We start from the raw sequence: 22,702 nt of genomic DNA, 5'->3' as shown, positions 1-22,702 counted from the left end.
GCCACGGGCGAGTCACGTTCAATGGAGAACTCCCCCATTGACCTCGGGCGGGATTCTCTGGTTGCCGGGCGGACGCGGCCGGAGAACTCCCCACCCCCTATCACCCGTTAATCTAAGCAATTTGCATTACATTTCTGAATCCAGATTATTTATGTATAAAAGGCAAAATAGAGTCCCAATGCATTTCACCAACCCCAAATCACTTCCCCAACATGCAACTTTAGCTTACTTTCCGAGCCAATTTCCTATCTAGCTCCAATTTTATTTAGGATGTCCATTGCATTATGCGTGTGTAGGAGGTTTCAATTGAAGGTTTTCCAGAGGTCGGCCTACACTATGTTCCCGCATTTTTCTGTCTACTTAGGATGTCACTTCATTCCATCCTTCTCATTGTGCTGGAACCAAGGTTAAACTCATCTCCTTTTTTGACATTCTTTGTCAGGAGATCAAAGCTCTTGAATTCCTTCAGTCTATAGTTCTTTATACAATCGGCAGTGCGTGAAAACCCAGTCTTGTCATTGTCAAATTTTATCTTCCCTCCTATTCTTTTCAACCACAGTCACGTTCAAGGCTGTGGGCAGAAGCTTCTCAGTAAAAATGCAGAAAGATGGGGAAGGATGTTGATGTTAAAGGAAGTCAGGTATATTAGTGCCTGGCAAATTTATTTCTTCACAAACATACCGTGAATTTAAGGAAAGAAGAGCAAAATTGCCGACAACTTTAAAATTGCCATATCTTACACCTGTCAGTGTTCAGTAATATTGAGATTGTTTGTGTGTAGTTCGAACGCGGGGACCCATCATATTAAGAATGTCATTAATTAAATTGATTTACTACCAGAAAACATGTTGGCCAACTGTGCTGCTAAAGCCACGATATTATTTGTCAGTTCACTCGAGAAAGATTCTTACTCATGTTAGTTGGAATTAGTTTGAGGGATATACTTATTATTTCCCAAATCCTGGTGTAAATCAGATGGGTAATCACCCGATTAACATGATTGAAAATGTTATTCAGATGAGCATTGCATAAAATGATGGAATGTTGAGAAGCAGGTAGCAAGTGACATTGATTAAAGCAGCATTTCCTTTTCACAATATGGGAAGCATCCAGTACTCAGATTTAAATCACAGACTATCTGTGGTTCTGACTATCTTACCCAGGAAAAGCCAGAACAATTAAAAATGCTTCTAACTCCTGGTTACTTACGTATTGAGTCCCCTACAGGATAACCCCTGCCCTAAGTACTCTCTTGACTCCCTGACTACCCCCCTGAGCCCCAGATTAGGTCCCAAACCCTGGGCTGGATTCTCCACTCCCCGACGCCGAAATCGCGTTCAGCGACGGGGCGGAGAATCCGTTTTGGCTCCGAAATCGTGAGCGGCGCCGGTTTTTCAATTCCCCGCCCCCTGGAAATCGCCGCGCTGAGTATCCACCGCCTCAGGCCATTGCCTGACGCCCGCCCCGCGATGCTTCGTTGCCGACCGGCCCAATTCCCGACGGCGTGGGATCACATGGTCCCAGCCATACGGGACCTCACAAGGCGGCTGTGGACTCAGTCCAGGGCCGCCACAGTCAGGGGAGGGCCGATCGGCGAGCAGGGGGCTTCATTCGGGGCTGGGGCAATGTGGGTGGGTGGGCGGTCCGGGGCACGCCAGCGGCCGATGTGGGGCACTACTTTGCCGGTCCAGGTCCTCGGGTTGAGTCCACCACGGAGCACGGCACGGCCGCTGCAGGTCGCCGCCGTGCGCATGCGCGGCCTCTGAACCGGAAGTGCTGGGGGCCGAATTGGCAGCTAGAGCTGCGAGCTCTACGCCGGCTCCCTGCTAGCCTCCAGCAAACGGGGAATCTGTGGCCTTTTGATGCCAGTTTTCCTTCCGTAAAAGACCACAGTTTTCACAATGGCGTCAGCACTTAGTCTCAAAATCGGGGAAACCAGCCCCTGTCTACCCTCCCAACCCTTGACTGCGTCCCATGCCCTAGCACCCTCCAGACCACCTCAACCATCACCCACCAACCAGCTGACCCACCTGACTAACCACCAAACCCCACCATTGATCACTTCCCCACTAACCAACTGATATATCCCCGCCCCCAGTTCCCCAACAACTTGTCCTATCCACTTACCTTCCAGACTCACCTTCTCCCTGGCTTCTCAAAGTGGCTGGACCTTCAAACCTACCTGATTTACCTCAGCTACTGCTTGGAAAATGAGGGCATAGCTTCCTTACCCCTGCCTCTGATGGACTCGGCTGAAGGACTTGGGAAACCGCTGCACTAGAGCTTCCTCACCCGTCTCGAGTTGAGGTCAGGCGAGCGAGGTACGGTGCACTGCAGGAGTAAGTAGGAGTAGAGTGGCAATCCGCCTGTGATTGCCACTCCATGGAAATTCTGGCCCGATTCATGTTAATAATGGAATGCAGACACTTGAACGATATACTAATGACTGAGGTAATTGAAGAGTGCCTCAATCAGTTCAATGTAAATCAGGACAGTGATTCAAGGAGGAAGTGATTTCCTGGACAAGCACTGTGTTTACTCAGTCACCTTCTGTTTGGGAAACTGAACAAATCTTAAGTTTTGTCTCAAAACTAACTGTTCAGGTGATTTTAGTTGGTAAATACACAGTCTAATGTGGAAGCCAATGCATGGGTGGCACGGTAGCACAGTGGTTAGCACTGTTGCTTCACAGCACCAGGAGCCTGGGTTTGATTTCCGCTTGGGTCACTGTCTGTATGGAGTCTGCACAGTCTCCTCGTATCTACGTGGGTTTCCTCCGAGTGCTCTGGTTTCCTCCCACAAGTCCCGTAAGACGTGCTTGTTAGGTGAATTGGACATTCTGAATTCTCCCTCCGTGTACCCGAACAGGCGCCGGGACTGTGGCGACTAGGCAATTTTCACAGTAACTTCATTGCAGTGTTAATGTAAGCCTACTTGTGACACTAATAAAGATTATTATTATTATTACAGCTCAAGCTGACCCCAAGATTAAGCCTCTGGATAAAAGGGGCTGATTCTCTGCCCCCCGACGCTGAAATCGCGACCGGTGCGGGGGCGTAGAATCCATTTTCCGCACGGAATCTGGACCAGCGCCAGTTCCCTGATTCTGCGGGCCCCGAAAAGAGGCGTACTCAGAGAGTGCGCAACGCTGCCTAGGACTTACCTGGGGCCATTGTTGGAGGCCCGCTCCGCCGTTCTCCGGCCCCGACGGGCCGAAGTCCCGACGGCGTAGAGCTAATGTGGTCCAGCCGGTCGGGAAACTAATGTGGTGGCTGCGGACTCAGTCCGCGGCCGCCCTGGTCGGGAGAGGGCCGATCGGAGGGCAGTGGGGCCCTCATAAGCGGCTGGGAAATGTTTGTGCGGGCGGACAGGGTTGGGCACGCGGCCAATCTGGGGGTCTATTTTCAGGGTCCAGCCCCGTGATCCGAGTCCGCCATGGAGCATGTTGAGGCCGCCGCCGTGCGCATGCGCGGCCTCCGACTCGGAAGTGCGGGGGCCCGTATCTGCAGCAAAAGCTGCTAGATCCACACCGGGTCCCTGCTAGCCCCCTGCAGGCTGGTTTCATGCCAGCTTTTCATAATGTTGGCACAAAGTCACAACCAATGCCCCAATCACACTTGCAAAGTTGAGGAGCTGTCTCTGTTTCCACGTGTCCACCACCCCACCTTCACACACAAACCTCAATCCCTCAGTACTCTGCAGCTTTGCTGTTTTGCCCAAGCTGTTTCCCTGACTGCAGAGGGGTGAAACCTGTGTTTATGGGCATTGAACTGATAGACACACCATGCAGTCAGGAAATTGGAAGATCAAAAGAGGCAAACAAAAATATAAATAAAGGGCTGTAACACCAAGAAGAACAAAATAAATCAGAAGGCCTGAGGTGAGAGAGAAAGGAAAAAATGAGTACAAGCAGGCCACAGTGGAAATAATGAAATAGGCAAACGAGAGCAGGGAAGGGAGCAAAGGAGCAAATAAATGAGCAAAAATGGAATGCCCGCAGGCCAGCTGGAAATAAAGCAAAAAGAGTGGGATTGGACTGACTGGATATTGCTACATAAAGTAGAGTTGAGGAATAGGAGAATGTTAGAGACTGATATCACTGCCAACAGTAATTCTTGAGGCTTGGACATTTTTCAGTTTTACTCAGTCAATTCTGAGGGGCTGGTTTAGCTCACTGGGCTAAATCGCTGGCTTTTAAAGCAGACCAAGGCAGGCCAGCAGCACGGTTCAATTCCCGTACCAGCCTCCCCGAACAGGCGCCGGAATGTGGCGACTAGGAGCTTTTCACAGTAACTTCATTGAAGCCTACTTGTGATAAGCCATTTTCATTTCAGTTTAAAGGAAGTGTTGATCTCCCTTCTATTTGAGAGTTTGGAAATTCAAAATGATTAGCATGCTTGACAAACACCTCAAGGGGCCAGTTTTACTGTTTGCTGTGCAAAAGGAAGAAAGAATGTGAATTTATAACCTATGTCCCAACAGAAAATGGGTGCGATTTAACTACAAGGGAACAAAGTCCCATAGCGAGCACGTTTAGCCGCGTGTTTCCCGGTGCTCGCAGCACCGAGAAACACAAGGCTGTAAAACGGCAACCGCGTGAGATAAGGGGCGTCAGCGGAGAACGTGCGGCCGAGGCTGCACAGGCCCCCGTTTTGTGCTTTGAGGAGCTCCGCTCGCCGGAACTCTCAGTGCAGCGAGGGATTGGGACGCCATTTTTAAAGGGCATCCTGATTTCCAAGACCCCTCACTCGACTCCCGACCCTTCCCCAACCCCTCCCAAGCCCCAACGCACGATGGGAGGGTCCCCGACTCCCCACCCGCATCCTCCCCCAACACCCGCGCAGGCTAGCTGTCTCGCTTTAATGTGCAGATTCGCTAAAAAGTGATCTTGCCCACAATGGGCGGGATTTACATACAGAATCTCGTGAGGCGTTGCGAGCCAGGTAGATCACGGGAGTGGGATGTCTCGGCTTTTATCGGCCATGATATGCGTGGCGAACTGCTTTTCGGGTGCAGCGTGGCCGTTCGATCGTGCCCATTGAAGTACTTTTGAAGTGTAACCACTGTTGTAATGCAGAAAATATACAACCAATTTGCAGGCAGCAATGTTCCACTATCAGCAGTTAAATAGTGACTAGATCATTCATTTTAGTGATGTTGGTTGACGTCAGCCAGACTCTGCTCTATGGTGCCATGGGATATTTTACATCCACTTGAGAGAGAAGACAACCCTCTGTTTAAGGTCTTATCTGAAAGACGGCACTCCTGATAGTGCAGCTCTCCATCAACAATCACTGCATGCTGCAGTGTCAGCCGAGATATTGTGTTCAAGTCTCTGGAGTGGGATTTGAACCCACGATCTTTTAACTTGGTGGTGAGCTTGCTACCACAGTGCAATGTCTAACACCTGAGGTGCTTGGTATGTTTTCAGGCTTCAGGGCTTTGAACAACGCTCCGAGATTCTGAAAACTCGCAGGTCAATAACTGCCAGCTTTCCTAGACCTCGGGGCCTTCACCTTATTCTCCCAGACTTTGTAAGCTGTTCAAAGCAAGGTCCAGAGAAGCCTATCTCGGCACTGTCTATCTAGGCCCCCTTCTTATTGTAAGCACATTTCAGACCCACCCAAAGTGTTTACTAATCAATGTGCCTGTTACTACTTGGGTAGAACTGAAAGGATGATGGGTAATTGGCGTTCGCCATCCTGAGAGTTGGCGCTTAACACACAGCCACTGACTCTCTAAACTCCCACTGTCATTTAACGCTCACTTGAACGGTGATTAGCAGTGTACAGGACTTCCATCAGTCGCCATTGGAAGGAAGTCCAGGCCGTTTGAATAGCTGAGCTCCGGAAGTCCCATGGACAGGAGGGTAGGGGACGTCAGCGAGTGGGAGGCTGGGAGGGGGGTGGCGATCACGGTGTTTGGGGGGGGTGGCCAGTGGGAGGAGGGGATCCCAGAACTCCAATGTTCCGGGAGGGGTAGTGGTGGATTAGGCACCCCAACTCTGAAGGAACCGTCAGAATGACACACCCCAACGCCCCCTTCCCACCCGAGATGGGAGTGTCACTTTTCCATCCTACCAGCACCTGCTCCCACTAGCCTCAAAATTTAAACTGGGTGGGATAACGCCCTTAAGTGACCACTTAAGAGGCTTAATAGGTTGTCCGTTTGAGGCCCTGCCCGCCCAAACATGAAGTTGTGCCTAGATTTGGGCGGGCTGGTTCCTAGGGGGACTCCCATCCATTCAATTTCCCCCCCCACCCCCCCACCCCACCCCTGTCTCACAACCTGCCTTGGGGGGAGCATATAATTCTGTCCCTTGTCCTAACATTTTTGTTCTTCTGCAACCTTTGACTGATCATGAGCAATGCTATGTGACAGCAGTTAGTGACAATACAAATGATGCCGCACACACCACTGTTACACTTCAGGTCCAAAACAATGTTGAAATATTCCGCCTTCCTCAGCTGATACTAACAAACAGCAATTGAACTGAGTGACTCCAAGCATTACCACTGGCAGTTGGATGTTTTGAACATTAAAGGGACATTACGGCACGCTACGTTGTGTCACATTGGTGAGACCATATTTTGAATACTGTGTGTGGTTTTGGTCTCTTTATTTAAGGAAGGATTTAAATGCTTTGGAGGCAGTTCAGAAGAGGTTTACTCGATGAGATATGGGTTGTTTTCTGAGGGAAGGTTAGACAGATTGGGCTTGTTTCCACTGGAGTTTGGAAGATTGAGGAGTGAATAGATTGAAGTATGTAAGATCCTGAACGGTAATGACAAGGTGGACGTGGAAAGGATGTTTCCTCTTGTGGGTGAGTCCAGAATTAGGAGGCAGTGTTTTAAAATTAGGGGGTCACCCATTTTCGGACAGAGGAGAAATTTTACACCACCAGGGTTGTGCGACTTTGGAACTCTGCCTCAGAAGGGGTGGAGGCAGGGTTATTGAATATTTTTAAAGAAGAGGTAGATAGAGGGGGAGATTCTCCCAAAAGGGAACAAAGATCCCCAGCGAGCGCGTTTAGCCGCTTGTGTCCCGGCACGCGCAGTGCCAAGAAACACATGGGCTACTCAATCGCATTGAATAAAGGGCCTGAACGGGAAACGCGCGGCCAAGGCCGCATATAGCCCCATTTTTTACAGTGCGGAGCTCCGCTCCAGGGTGCCAGGCTGGTGGTGCCAGGGTACCCAGTTGGCACCAGCAAAGGGCATGCATCTGGGAGCCTGTGACCCATTTGAAGACCTTCATGAGCCATTCCGCCTGGTTCTCATCTGTGGGGACCAGTACCAAACGGCGCTCAGCCGAGGTCTCTGAGGTGAAGGGGTTGATCCCAAAACCTTAGGTACCTTGGGAATCTGCGCATTAGAGTAAGGCTTACTGCCTCGCACTAAAATGCAGATTTGCTAAAACATGATCCCGCCCATTGTGGGCAGGATTCACATCGCAACGTCTGGCGAGATTACGTTGAATCCAGCGAGGCGTTGCGAGCCAGGTAGATTCCGGGAGTGGGGTCTCCCGGCTTTCAACGCCACACTGCGCGGCGGCAAGAAGCTTTTCCAGTGCAGTGCGGTCTTAGGATCATGCCCAGATTCTTGTTAGGCAAGAGAATCAAAGTTACAGAGGGTAGATGGTGAATGTAGAATTTTAAACAAACAGATCAGCTATGAACTTATTGAATGGCGGAGCAAGCTCGAGGGGCTGAATGGCCTACTTCTGTTCCTGTTTTGTATGCTCGTATACAATCTCATATTATTCCACTTTCTCTAAGCAGCATCAAAACAAATCCTAGCGTTATGCCAATGTTATATGTCACCTGAGGAAGGAGCAGTGCTCCGAAAGCTAGTGACATCGAAACAAACCTGTTGGACTTTAACCTGGTGTTGTAAGACTTCTTACTGTGCTCACCCCAGTCCAACGCTGGCATCTCCACATCAATGTTATATTGATTAGTTTGGATGGAAGATCCATTAAAATTTTCAAAACTACCATTTTGCTCTGCGAGAGATGGATTAAATCATGCAAGGTGTCAGAACAGAAGTTCAGACAAAAAAAGTGGAACTGTAAAGTTTTAGGGGTTTGAGGTATAAAACCTTCTGATTCAAATCTCTAAGTTCCGAATTCTTAATTTCTAACACAAAGGCCCTCAGTTTTTTTTTCAGTTGTGCCTGAACTGACAAAGTACGAATAACAAGTATTCATGAATCAAATAGAATTTATTAAGCAAGATTTGACACATACTTAACAAAAAACAGCGAAGACAACATGGCAGTCTCTCATCCCTCTAGTTGCTAGGGTTCCTTGAGCATTGCCAACTCAGTCGATGTCTTTCCCTTCTTCTATCTCTGAAGTGATGTTGAACGGTATCTCAGAAGAACCATACCACAGAAACCATGGTAAAACTGTTCCAATAAAAACTCTGATTTCCAACCTTTATCCCCACTTCTCATATTCCAGAATCCCTTATTTGGAAATAATCCAAATTCATCACTCCCATTGGCTTAGGATGCGGGTTATCTGGTGTAACCCACCTCTGTGACTAGAGTCATGTGGACTGAAGACAAGTTCAGCCCTTGCTTCCTGGACTCTCAGGGTGAACAAATTGTTCACATTGTGAATAATTGACACATTTCCTTTTGATACAGAGCAGTTACAATTGGGTGACATTTTCCACCTTGCGACACTGCAAACGTGAACTGTGATTGTGCGGAGAACCGGACATACGGCCAAAATCGAGGTCCACGCCTGGCGCAATTAGGCCGCTGGTTTAGCACAGTGGGCTAAACAGCTGGCTTGTAATGCAGAACAAGACCAGCAGCATGGGTTCAATTCCCAACCGGCCTCCCCGAACAGGCGCCGGAATGTGGTGACTAGGGGCTTTTCATTGAAGCCTACTTATGGCAATAAGCGCATATTATTATTATATTATATTATTATGCTTTGGGCCCTTGCTGGAGCCAATGACTAGGATTGCACCCCACGACGGTGGCGGTACGCAAAACCAGCATTTGCATGCATCTAAATGTCTTTAGCGGGTTGGAGACAGTATGCTACGCCCTTCCGCAATGTTCCGTTGCTCTCAGATGGAAGTCTCACGGGTGTGAATTACTACAAGTGTTTACAATTGGGGACTGAACGCTATGGCTGCGATAGGGAGGGAGCGGGAGGCTAAAAACAACTGAAAAACCATTGACAACTCTCGGGCTTGCTGGGGGGGGGGGTTACTGTCTGAGCTGGGAGCAGTGGCGGGTGGTGCCAAATCTGTAGACTTGGGGTCACCCCCTCGGGACCAGGGTGGCTTGGATCAGACCGCCATTGCTGCAGGCTGTCTTTTAAATGCACCTCTTTGGTGCTACTTACAGGGTTCTGGCTGCTCACACTGCTGAATGCTGCCTGTGTCCTGTAAATGTTCAGAAGGCCTCTGGTCATCTGGGAGCCTACCCATGCCGCCCCTCTGGACACCTTCATACTCCAGCTGTATCATTAAGGGTCAAATTCAATCAGGAGCTCACCAGTTAAGTGCATTCAATTTCCAGCTCAGCACCTTGACATCACTCAAGCGTGAAGGGGTGTAATTGGAAAGCACTTAACTCCCTTTGATGTGGTAGATGTTTGTAAACATTGATGGTTTCCGCACTTAGACTTACTCATCCATGAAGAAGATGAATGGAGCCAGGCTCACAGCTGCGTTGTGGAAGCTGTCAATCACAGCCTACTACCAGAAATTAATGAATGGCTTGTAGATAATGGATCTGAGGGGCTTAAACACAGGCCACAGCTATTCTCTTTCCAGGAATGGACAGGTAGTGCTTCCAGGTAAATGTTACACTGTAATTGTTTTCACTGCGCCTGCCTGGACTGCTATCTAGCTTCCAGCCAGGGGTCTTTTTTATGGGGGGAGTCCCTCTATGTAGGGAGGGGGGTGTTTGGTCATCCCCCCGTACTTGGGGGAAGGCTGTTCAAAATGGCGGCCTGAAAATTCTCTAGAGAATCCCTCGTATTCCATGCCATGCATAAATTTGCATGCTGAGGGATACGGAGTGATTTGTGCTACGTGCAATTCAGCTCCGACGGGAGAACTAACAGAAAACTTTGCCCAGGGTTATCATAAGTAAGCCACTTTTCAGCCATTTCTTCAAAGCTGATAAAAAGACTCAGTAATTCCCACAATACATTCAAGATAGCATACAACAATTAAAATGTTGTTGAAGTTGTTAAGAAGGCAGTTATGAAGCACTTTAGCCCTGAATTCTGCTTGTCCCAGCCATGGAACCTGTTTCCTAACTGGTCAAGGCCACCTTGGAGACAACACTGTGGGAAGAGCTTTTACAGTGAAACTGCGAATACTTTGATCACAGTATTCATAGCTTGTCAGTTTCACTGTAAAAGCTCTTCCCACAGTGTTGTCTCCAAGGTGACCTTGACTAGTTAGGAAACAGGTTACACTGAGGAGCTCCAGCCATGGCCATTGAGAGAGAGCTAATCAATGCACTTCTCTCAGAGAGTGCTTTCCCTGCTTGACAGGTGATTGCCAATTTTTTGGAAGCCACTTCACCTGCCGAGCACTTCGCACACCTTCAGATGCGTCTCCTGCTGCCGAACCCTCACTGCAACAATTAAGCAGCTGATCCATCTCCACCTTCCACCTCTGTTGAGTGTCAGGAGCAGAGACCCAACTGCTCGAACAGAGGCAGGGGCCCCACCAGTAGCAGTACCAGCCACATGAGCCTTCACATGCAGAGTGAATGATGGACACCTCGATCCAGCTGGAAGGAGGAAAGGATCCCCCACACAGGGTCAACATGCAGACAATCGGCTTTCTCAATATGTCTGAGCACCAGTGCTTAAGACAAGATTTATTTCCCAGTGGAGCAGATGTGTACGTATTGTCAGTGGCTTTCAAGTTGCCTGTCACTGGAAGGACACCCTTATCCTTATTCTGAGTAGTGCTCTGCTGACGAATGCTGGGCAAGTCAGGGTGTGGGGCTGGGCTGGGTGAAAGGGTCAGGCCACTCGCCATTCAGAGAACCAGGTTCCAGCCTCATAAAGGCCCTGTTGTTCTGCTGCGGAACAAGATTTCATTCCCTGTGTCTGGAAAGGGCAGTGTTGTCGGATGGGGTCTTGTTATAATGTAAATACTAACTTCAGAGTGTGATTCTCAGGGCTGCCAAAGACATGATAAGTTGAGCTGCCATAGATCAATGGGCTTTCATTTGTCGGTGGGCATTTCAAGTCTACGGGGAAACATTTTGCTGTCAGCAACCAGTCAGTCTGATTTACTGGTCACTTAAAAAGTACTAAAAACATCTTTCACATTGTGGAAATGCAGCAGGGACAGAAAAATTAGGAAAACGTGCAAGGATCTGGAAATAGGCAAAGGGATACATCAAATGAAGGGATACATTTGGAAAAATTAGTGGTTCAACTGATAATGTACAACTATTCATTATATTCATGTTGCAAGGCATGCGAACATTGGTGAAAAAAACCTTTATTGAAAATCCAGAAGGTAAATAGTCTTTCAATCAACACAATAAGGACTGCTAACACACCGATCTGAAGTATAGGCACATATTTATATTTTAGGATTTGCTGGTGTCACATGGTCGTCAATCTTGATCCGCCACATTTTAAAATAAAGAATTGAAGTTTGCTGTTTTACAGAGACTACCCTGTTTCTTTACTCTGATCTCCTTACTTTCTACAACGGTGAAACAAACTCCCCTCAAGTTCAAGAACTGGAAGAACGATTCGTTTACCATTTCTCTAAGCTTGTGTTCCCATGGTAACTTGGTGCACATGAGCTTCCTCGTCTGGAGGCACACTGGGAGCTTGTGAGCTTGTGCCTGCTCAAACAAAATGACCATTCATTAAGAGGCGTGGAGGGGGCGAGGAAACATACCGTCCAAGAAACACCGATTGGTTTAACTGTTTTGACGGGCTGCAATGTACTTCCCTCCTGGGGAAAAAAAAGGACTCTTCCAAAAGTAAACGCCGCTCGCAGCTAGGCACAGAGTTTATTTCACATGTACTTGGCACCGGAATGTTTCCCGAAGGAGAAAACAAATGCATACAACGCCATCGCCCCGCGAGGTTCATCTGTGCTTGTTTTAACACTTGAGTAGTCAGTAGCTAAGCAGCTGCTGAGAGTATTGGCCTTTGTCCTCACCCAGATTAGCAACTGAGCTTTTAATCTCTGTTTGTTGGAATACTGTGCAACGATTCTGCTAACTCTGCGTTGTTGCCTTTACATTCCTGCTTCTCCCTGAGCTGCATGTTGTGGCTGTGTTCTTAATAGGGTGGGTATCACTGGTTATTATTAATTAAACAGTCCGTATAAATGTTCCTATTTTAAGGGAAGCATTCAAGAGTTGTGGAACATGTTAGGAGTTGATTGTACCATCTTTCCGAATGCTTACTGGAAAATGACTGTCGGTTGCTTTGAAAACAGCATTGCATCCCCGAGCATCCAGAAAATGGAAAGGATCCTTTTAAATTGATTGAGAAGTTATCAGCATGAAAATGACCAATTACTTAACAATTAATTTTAAAATTAAACCAGAAAACTTTAGTAGAATTCTGCGTAAGCTCGAGTGTACAACACATTACTCCCTGCAAATTTATTGAAATAATGGAACAGAAATGGTCAATGCTCATTGCCATTCTTCTATTTGCACATTACCAATCTGTTGTTGGTTATTTTCTTAACAGTCTGTGATCTATTCCCCTGCAGAGGATTAAAGAATTGGAAGACAAGATAGAAATTCAGAAAAGACAAATCAAAGAAATAGAAGAAAAGGTGAGATCTGACAGTGTAGTAAGTCAAATCTACAGTTTTAATTATAAGATTAATTGCACATTTTGATCCATTTTAAATTGATTACGAATAGACTAGTAATAATGAACAGTTGAAAATACTGTCAATAAAGCATTTTTCAGATGTGAAGCATGGTTATGTACGTACGTTATTAGACTTTGAACTTGTGCTAATATCTTTCTCTTCTTTAAACCTCTCCTTGCTTCTCTTTTTTTTCCTGCTCCCACTTGTCACCTCGTCTCCTTTATTTTCTGTTTGACTTTTATGTTTTCAGTTTTTGTTTTTATTTCTGTTTTTCTCTTTAGCCTTTATCCTCTGGCCCTGATGGCCAATCTGCTGAAACACAGGTTAGTGGGCCATACTTATTACTTCAATGTACCTGATCCCTAAGGGGAGTTGCACCTAGTCAGTCTGTAGGAGAACACTGACTCCTTATCAAGCTGATGCCCCGAATGTTCTAATCCTTGAATGAAATGTTAACCACTATTTAGCCCCCCCTCCATTTCTTATGTGGTCCAAGAGCCCCCCCCCCCCCTGCATCCCCCCTCTTATGCAAGGCATCCCCAGGGCCTGATTCCTGGCATGGGCAACCTGGCACCCAGGCAATTTGGCACTGCCAGCTTGGCACCCTGGCAGTGCCCTACCAGCCTGGCAGTGCCATCTGGGCACCCTGGCAGTGCCAGGGTGGCACCCCTCACCCAACATCACGAGGCAGACCAACCTCGTGATCTATTCTTCCCCGCCCTCCCATCCTAAATGGCCAGTACTTACCTGGCACTGGGACCCATTGAAGTTCATCTTGGGCCTCCTTACAGTCCCAGCAGGGCCTGCTACTCGGTTCTGGTGCTGCTGGGATTGCTGGAGCTGCTGGCCTATCCGATTGGCTGGCAGCTCTCGGAGGATGGGGCTTCCTCCCACTGTGGGGCAGAAGTCCCACTCTCAGCTGGTTTATCCCACCGGCGGTGCGATATCGCTGACGGGCGAGCTTTCTTTAGCTGCCAACCAACTCGTTCAACAGTTGGTTGAGCGATACGAACCCCCCACTACACCCCCACCCCTACCGCCTGTGAAATTCATCGCAGACGTTATTTTTTAGAATAATGTAGCTGTGCAAGAGTTTCAAAATACAGAACTATTATGTATTAAAGATTTCTCCAATATAGACTTTGGCCTCGATAATAACTGCATGATTAGAGGTTTGTGTAAGGACGTTAAAAACGTAAATACCAGGAATATGTCCTCAACATGGTGCACACATGCCTGGCATATTTTCTCTAATGTCAGCCGATGGCAGTGCACCCGAATGCCCCGCTGTGCGGGAGCAAGCAGGACATTTCATTAACATTTTAATCCGTCTCCCAGAGTGCAGCTGTGAGCACCTTGTAAAATGTACTTCTGCTGCATTTGTTTCCCATAGACTGGGAAACCCGGCAGTGAAAGGGAAATGGGGCCTGCGGGCTCCGTGAGGTAAGTGTTTGTTCCAGCACTCCTTGTGGGCCGAGGAACCTGAGTGCTCCCCTCAGCCCCTCAGGGAAACCTGTGGGCTCTTCCTCCCCCATCATGACCTCTCTTCCATCCCACCCCGTTTACCCATCTCCCTGTTGTTGAAGACAGTTGGTAAGGGATGTGGCTGGCTGGCTGCCAGGCAATTAAACTAGAAAATGTTTTTAGATCTCCCTGTTCCCAGCTAGACATTTCAGGCTGGTAAATTAAGTTTATCATTGATTCTGAACAATCAACTCCTTTAGTTTTTATTACAGGGCATACTTGATATTGTATTAATCCATAGGTAAATATGTGGTATCTCAACTTAATACACGTTTCATTCTGCTTGTGTGTGAAGCAGGCTTTGCCGTTGTCTCTAAGTAGACCTTTGTTTTTAAAGATCAAATAAACACATTGTAATGTGAATGAAGGAACACAACATTTTGATGATTCAGTGGATAAATGTAACTTCCAGCGTGGTATCAAATCATGTATTTTAATACCCACGCTGCAATGTCACAGCAGGGAGGTCACTACAGTTCTCTTTACAGAAGGGGTAATCGGCCATGCATCTTAATGTGACTCACTTTGTGGAAAGTAGATGTATCATTAACCCTGTGTGTCTTGTTGAAAGAGCTTTCCTGGTAGTCCCCCTCTCCTGCTCATTCACAAGAAGCCAGCAAGTTTAATTTTTTTTTAAAGTGTATATCCAATTCTTCCTTAAAGTTAATATTGCATCTGCTTCCAGCACCTGTTCAGGCAGTGCATCCCAGCTTATAACAGTTCGCTGCACAAAACAAATGACCCATCATCCATGGTTCTTTTACCCATTACCTTAAATCTGTGTCCAATCTGTTTCTAAACCTCCTGCCTGTGGGATACAATTTGTCCCAACTTTTGAAACTCCTTCCATAATTTTAAAGGCCTCAATTAAATCTCCTCTTGAACTATGCTCTAAGGAGAATATTCCCAATTTATATGCTCTCTCAACATAATTGAATCCCCTGATGCCCAGCATCTTTATGAGCATCATACTAGTAAATCTCCTCTGCACCTTTCTGCCCAAGGTGTTGATATCCTTTCCAAAGTCTGATGCCCAATATTACACTTAATGGGCAGAATTTAGTTTTGACAATAGGGGCCTTGGAGAGCCAATGGGACTCCCATATTGCCATTCACTGCCAGGCCCAATTCAGTTAGCAGGTAAGGAGGGAACACACCTGGAGAGAGTCGGAACTCCCATTCGATTATGTTCCAAGTAGGGGGGAAATCTCTCCCCCCCCCCCCCCCCCCCCAATCTCCCTGAGGGTGGTTGGTGAATCAGAGGCTGTCAGCAGTGCAACCAGAAACGATGGCCACTGCTGGTCACACACTGAGCCCTTCACCACAGATTGTTGCTGGATCACTGGAGAGAGATAAATAGGGGCCTTGGGGAGGGGAGTCGGAAACAAGGGCAGGGAAGTGGCTTCCCCATTACCTCCTTATAGGCTCAGAGATAATTGGATTCAAGTGGCACTGCTCATTTGTGTTGGATTCTTCCTGCTGCTAACTAAGCCTGGAACAATTTCCCCACAGCCTGGAGAATCCCTCGTGGGTGTCCAGGCCTGGCAGCCATCTTGTCCACTCCAGTAAATTCCACCCAATATATGGGAAGGCAGGCTAAGCTTTGCAAATTCCTGTGGTTAAATAACTTTCTGATGCCTAACTTATATGCCCAAATCTAAAGAATGAGAACAACGATTAATGCCTGAAGAGCAACCTGGCGTGAGTTAGTGTCATTACTAGATGGGAGAAGAGAAGTTAATAAAGTTGGCCTGTAAATTTCATTCTGAAGAAAAAAATACCCATGTAGCTTTGTAAGAAAACTGGATTTCTTAATGATTTGTCCTCGATTTAACAATCCTTTCGTCTGCATTTTTACATGATCTTTATCATTAGACTGCAGGAGAGCTCACAGAAGATAAACCTAAGCCGACAGAGCAAATTTTAAAGTGTACAAAGCAAAACGAATACATTGATGTGGAGGCATTGACCAAATTCCAAGTTTCTACGAAGGACAAACTAGAACACAAGCAGAAAATAGACCCGCGTGCACACACCACGTCCACATTGGAAGATGCCATTCAAAACTTTCCAATATATATCCATTTACTGAGGAGGAAGTTCATTCTGACAACAATTTGAGTTTAAACGATCTAGAATTGGGCAAAGAAAATTTAAAAATACCTGAACGATTCAGAAATGATGGGGAGCAAACTTATAAAAGTGCAGAGCGATCAGGAGAAAGGGCAAGGTGCTGAAGATAATAGCGGGGCCCAATTACAGGAGCCACACACTTCTGAGGAACAACACAGAGAACTGCTGACTCCCACAGATCCTAAAGGAGGAGAACATTTTGAGTCTTTTCCAGGGGAGTCGACAGCTTTAACTAACCAAACCTTAGCAGAGCAACTGATAAAATTAAAAGAAGAAAACAAACACAGTGGTGACAGAATAGCAGAACTTGAAGATTATATTTTAAAGTTACAGAATTTCCAAAAAAGCTCAGCAGAGCCAGAATTCAAAGGAAACGAGGCTGTGGACAATCAACAAATTTTCAAAGAGAAATTGAGAGAGTGTGAGGTTGAACTGGAGATACGGACCGAGGAATCGGCGACTTTAAGGAAAAAGTTCAATGAGATGGAGCTTTCGCATCATCAACTTCAATTTGAACGTGACGCCCTTAAAGGCAAACTGGCTTCAGTGAGAGAACTGGACTCCCTGGATTCTCGTAGCAGTGATGAGGAGGCTGAAGGTAAACTCGGTGCCAAGACAGAGCTATTTCAAAGCATCAAAAATTTGGAAGGACTTCTAAAGATCAAAGAAATGAGTGAGAAGGAGCTTATGGAAATGGTCAAAGAACTTCGAGGGCAGCTATTGCAAAGCCAGGACAATCAGAGGATGCTGAGCATGCGCTGTGCCAAACTGGATCAATTAACAAAGCAGAAAGAAGACGTCGAAAGCAAGTTAGAGGAGAGGTACAGCCAAGTCGAGCAGCTGCAGAAAGAAAAAGAAAATGCGGAGGAGGACTACCAGGAGCAAGTCAAAATGCTGCTTGATGAGATCAAAGAGCGAGATGAAGCCCATTCCCAGCTTGAGGCAATCAACAAAGACTTGCTTCAGAAAATAGGGCAAGCAGGCGAGTCCAGAGATCGTCTTGAGTCAAAGATTGCCAAATTAAAGATGGACCTGGAAGAGAGGGTGAACTGTGAATTAAAATTGAAAAAGCAGTGTTCAGATCTGGAAAAAACTGTCCGAGATTGGGAACATTTTGAGCAGCAGCTGAACGAGCAGTTCAAACGAGTGGAAAGCAAGCAAAATGGCAAAATTAAAAGTCTGAGGAAGCAACTCGAAGAGAAAGACGAAACTTTAAAAAAGACCTTGCAGGTGATGGAGGAACTGAGGAAAAACATCAAGGAGGCGGAGAGCCAGCTTGAGGAAAGGCAGCACGCTTCTCCAGAGATTCTGAAGGAAAAGAAGGAACTTGAAGCAGAGCTGAGCAGAATGGCCGAGGCCGAGGTGAACAAGGCCGGGCTGATTGTGAAGATGAGAAGCAGGTTTGAAATGGAATTGAACGAAAAGAGCAAAGAGCTGGAAGCTTTGAAAGATGAAGTTGAAAGCCTGAATGACGAGCTCGGTCTGTCGCGAGAGCAGCAGATGCAGCAAAAAGAGGGTGTAAGGAAGTTGCAGGAGAGGAACAAGGTACTGGAAGAGTTGACGGAAGATCTGCAGGAAGGGGAGAGCAAGATCCTGCAGGAGAAGATAGCTCGCATGGAAAAGCTCCACAATATGAAAGAAGAAACGGAAGAGAAGTTACAGGCAAGGATCTCCAAGCAGGAGACCCTACTAAAAGAAATGGAAGAGACCCAGAGAAGGCTGGCACAACGTAACGAAGAAATGGGCGTCAAACAGCGCGGGATGAGTGAAGAGCTACATCGCTGGAAGACAAAATGCTCTCACCTTGAAAAATTTGAAAGGGAAGTGAAATTTGAAACAAAATGTCAGAGAGATAGGATTAACGAGTTGGAAGTTGCTAAAACTAACTTGGAGGCGCAACTTCAAAGAAAAATCAGTGAGCTCGACGAGTTTGGCTTTTTGAGAAAAGAACAGGCAAACGTAACAGCAGAGCTTAACAAAAAGATTGAAGAACTTGAGTTCAAAGAATCTGTCTGTCAAGCAGCAAAGCACAACCTTGAAACGCAGCTGAGAAAAAGGATGAAGGAATTTGACATTTCTGAGGCAAGTGTCAAGAGCCTTCGGAGGAAACTTGAGGAGGCATTGGAAGAAAAGCAGTGTGGGATAAGAAAGGTTGAAACGGCCATGCGGGAGGAGAAGGCAGCACTGGGAACTCAGCTCGCTAAAGAGTCTCAGTTAGTAATTTCTTTGCAGGCCATGATTAAAGAGGAATGCCAGCTCTCTCACAACTTAAAGGGGGAGCTGCACATTAAAGAGGCAACAATAAAACTGCTGCAAGCGGAGCACTCGACACTGCTGGCAAGAACTCAAGCTTTAGAACAGGTAGGTGTGAAATTCTGTTTGATTACAAGGGCAGTGACATGATCCGGCAGGGGGGCTGTAATTTGAGTCAGACTTCAAATCTGACTGGTTTGCAATTTGTGCAGGGAAGTGTGCAGCATTCGTGGAGACTCCTTAACTCTACTCTCCTTACGTTTTGTGCGGCCTTTGGTTTATTTGCGAAGGGGTTCACACAGATTAATTCCAGTAGAACTCAACCCTGCTGAGAGATGGCCTGGATTCTACCTTGGATGTCCTGAAGACCCTCCAATTAGAGAGAAACTACCTGAATTGAAAAGTAGAATGCTGCAGTTGCTGGAAATACTCAGCAGGTTATGGCAGCACCTGTGGGGAGAAACCGTGTTGACGTTTCAGGCCTGTGTGACCTTTAATCAGATCTGGGAAAGTTAGAAATAGTGTAGGCTTTGAGCAGGGGGTGGGTTGGACCTCCGGTTTGTCGCTCCGACCTCTTCTATGGGGATTCAGTTTTTTCTGGAACACTTCAATTTTCAGTCAATTAGAATCCTGACCCTGGAAAGACATCTTTATTGACTTTCTTACAGATAAACTTTGACCCTCTTACAGGGATCTGTGTAATTGTGAGTTTTGTGCCATTGTGTTAAAATAAGTAACCAATGTTTATCCAGGATTTAACTAAATTCTTACGTTATGAAAGAGCATGAAAACTAAGCTGGAGGACGATTGTCTTCTAACCTGTTCTTGCCCTGATGTACAAACTCTATTTGACTTCAAATATTATGACAATGTTGAAAGGGTGAAGGGTGAATTCAATAAGTGTTTCTGCAGCATTGGGCGCGATTCAGTGGACTTGAAACTAAGTCTGCCTTTGGGCGTGCTTTGTGGGGTGATTCTTGGTGGATGCAGTGCCAAAAATGACCACACTTTTCATCGGCATTTTACCATTCTGTTTGGCCTCGGAATTTCTCCCCCCCCCCCCCAAGGCCTCACATGGACAGAGCTCCTGCTGGTGAGATCAGTTCGCCAGCAGGAATGGCTGTTTGAATATCGGGCCGCTATTTTGATTGGCAGTCCTCGGGCACGTTTAACCAAAACGTTTCTAAATGTGGTAGTTTGGGAACTGCCGCGAGCTTACCGACCCCCAGCCTGGTGAGGCCGTCAATGCTATAAAACGTTAATTGGTCAACTTAACAAGGCTCCATGGGCCTCCACACCGCAAAGGATGGTCCCGCCGGCTGATTGGCTTGACCGCACCCCCACCCCCCACCCCAACAAGAGAGAGCAGCACTTTTTCTTTATTTTATTAATTTAGAATACCCAATTATTTTTTTCTAATTAAGGGCAATTTAGCACGGCCAATCCACCTACCTGCACATCTTTAGGTTGTGGGGGTGAAATCCACGCAGACACGGGGAGAATATGCGAACTCCACACAGACAGTGACCCGGGACTGGGATCGAACACGGGTCCTCGGTGCCGTGAGGCAGCAGTGCTAACCACTGCGCCACCGTGCCACACAGGGAGAGCAGGCACTTAAACCGTTTCTGCACAGCCAAGCCCACTCAGCTCACAGCCATGCCGCTGAGAAAACTAGCTCCACGATTCGGCGATGCCAACCTGGGCAGTTTATTGGACACGGTCGATGCCAGATGGGATGCCCTGTTCCACTGAGGGTCTTGGAATGGTCAGCCATAGGGAAGCCAGTGCCGCCTGAGAGGAAGTGGCATTGGCCGTCAGCTTGGGGAGTGTGACCAGGAGAACCGGCACTCATTGCCATAAGACCTCCACCGGGCCGCACAGGTGAGTTGGTATCGGATCCCCGACACCCCTCCGTACTAGCGTACTGCACAGAATTGACGATCCAGGGGCCCCACCCAGAGGAGCTGTCGCACGGGAGTTGTTGATGCCATACAGACTGACCCATCCCTCCCACTGGCCTCATGTCTATTCTCCCACAGGATCTCCATCCAACGGCCCACCCGGGATGGCCACCCCCCCCCCCCCCCCTCCCCCACCTCACCCCTACCCTCACCTCTACCTCCCATGAGAACACCTCAGAGGAGAGCTCTGAGGATTCCACCGTCGATGCATCACAGCTGTCATCCCCACGCCCCACCAGCGCAGAGACACACATCTCGGTGGGCAACGGTAGTGGACAGGCTTCTGGGGCACAATCTGGTGAGCACCACACAGTCGTTGATGCACATCAAGTGGAGGCAGGAACGCCCAGGCAAGATAGCAGTCGGAGGTCTGCTGGACCCCAGGACCCAGCTGGGTCCCAGTCAGATGCTGAGCCTCTGGAACAGGTTTACCCGGAACTGATGGAGATGCAAGGGTGCGGTTGTGAGATTCAGAGGGGAATGTCAGCTACCCTCCAGCAGGTCCATAGCCAATTAGAGGAGTCCCAGAGGTTATGGGCGCAGGAGATAGCGGCGGCAATTTGTGGCACCAAGGCCAACACTGCTAGGGTGGCAACCGCAGTGGAGAACCTGGTGCACGGTGTCGGCAGCATGAGTGGAGGTGTCCAAGGCACGGTCCAGTCAGCAATGGCCGTGGCAGAGCGCCTCGACAGCGTGTCCCAGTCACTGAGGAGCATCGCCGAGGGCTTCAACACCGTGCTACAGACATTGGGGAGCCGCCAGGGCTGGCAGAGCCAGATGACGCAGGGGCAGCCGGAGCACAATCCAGCCGCCCCTCATCTCAAGGTGAACCCCAGGGCCCTTTGGACACTGACCAAGAGGAGGGGGTGCTGGGTGCCTCCCTGGAGCCACCCTATGGAGTGGCGATGGCGGTCCCCCGCTCCCCTGACACCCGCCCCACTGACAACAGTGCGTCTCGGAGTTAGCACTCGGAGCAGGGTGGCACGGCGGGCATGTGCCCCTGACAAATGTACCGGGGCACTCAGGCCCCAGCGCTCCCAGAGGGCACCCACCAGGGGCATCAAAGGCAATGGGATGTGGTAGGCAGCAGGCTGCCTCCACCTCTGTTGTGCATCCTGAGGAAACACCTAGATGCAGCAATTGAGTATGGAAGGCTAAGCAGGTCGAGGATCACTGAGCGAGCACTGGGGGTGGGGAGGGGGTGGGTCTGGGAGGGGTGGCAGCACTGGGGGTGGGTCTGGGAGGGGTGGCAGCACTGGGGGTGGGGAGGGGGTGGGTCTGGGAGTGGTGGCAGCACTGGGGGTGGGGAGGGGGTGGGTCTGGGAGGGGTGGCAGCACTGGGGGTGGGGAGGGGGTGGGTCTGGGAGGGGTGGCAAAGGAGGGATTGAGGCAGCTGGGTTCGCAGGTGTTCATTAATAAAAATCAAACTCAACCGATATGACGCCCTTGGCACTTTGTTCCTCCATGCGAGCACCAATACCATGCCCAATTCCACAGACACCGAGGGCCTGGATGCTTCCTCAACACACCCCCAAGCATCTCACATGCAGGTGATGGGTGTGAGCGAGCACTCAGTAGACAGGCAGGGGTCAGACTATGGCATTGAGTGAGGAGCACCTGCGCTCAGCTCTCAGTGGGTTATCTTCACTCCCCTCCCCTCGACAGTGACCTGCCGACAGTGCTGATACAGTCCCATCACCCTGTGGTGATGTTCCACAGACCCTGGGAGGGTGGGAAATGGGGTTGGAGCAGGGAAGGCTGGGCAATGGGGAGAGGGGATGGGAAGGGGGTGGGGTTAGAGAAAGGGTGAATGATGAATGAGGCCACTTCCTACGTGATGGCCTCCCTGGCCCTCTGGGCTTGCCAGACACGCGCCACTCCCACCTGTCCTCCATCCTCCAGCTGGTCCTTTGCGTTCTCCCCGGGCTCGTCCTCCAGTCTGTTCTGATCCGGCGCCTCTCATCCTTGTACTCCTCCTTGG

The 22,702-nt window shown here is 48.4% G+C and overlaps 2 protein-coding genes across 11 annotated transcripts in view; both read left to right on the top strand.

Annotated features, from left to right (window-relative positions):
- LOC140408395 (janus kinase and microtubule-interacting protein 1-like) overlaps window positions 1-16,492 on the top strand; it is a 517,156-nt gene extending 500,664 nt beyond the window's left edge. For 6 of the 8 annotated variants that reach the window (XM_072495527.1, XM_072495531.1, XM_072495530.1 and 3 more), the window contains 3 exons: window positions 12,740-12,805; window positions 13,129-13,170; window positions 16,247-16,492. In XM_072495527.1, the coding sequence (XP_072351628.1) occupies window positions 12,740-12,805; window positions 13,129-13,170; window positions 16,247-16,492 (354 nt within the window). Of the gene's footprint in view, window positions 1-12,739; window positions 12,806-13,097; window positions 13,171-16,246 lie in introns of all 8 variants that reach the window. The other 2 variants (XM_072495533.1, XM_072495528.1) reach the window with 2 other exon arrangements.
- A 57-nt stretch (window positions 16,493-16,549) lies between these two features.
- LOC140408394 (uncharacterized) overlaps window positions 16,550-22,702 on the top strand; it is a 219,392-nt gene continuing 213,239 nt past the window's right edge. For all 3 annotated transcript variants that reach the window (XR_011940099.1, XM_072495523.1, XM_072495522.1), the window contains exon 1: window positions 16,550-18,865. Coding sequence is in view for 2 of the 3 variants with exons in the window: in XM_072495523.1 (XP_072351624.1) it covers window positions 16,550-18,865 (2,316 nt within the window). In the remaining variant the exon portion in view is untranslated. The remainder of the gene's footprint in view (window positions 18,866-22,702) is intronic.

Source organism: Scyliorhinus torazame, chromosome 3 (assembly GCF_047496885.1).
Source record: "Scyliorhinus torazame isolate Kashiwa2021f chromosome 3, sScyTor2.1, whole genome shotgun sequence".
Classification (NCBI taxonomy): domain Eukaryota; kingdom Metazoa; phylum Chordata; class Chondrichthyes; order Carcharhiniformes; family Scyliorhinidae; genus Scyliorhinus; species Scyliorhinus torazame.
Note: the sequence above shows the minus strand (reverse complement) of the source record. Positions and strands in the feature narration are given on the sequence as shown.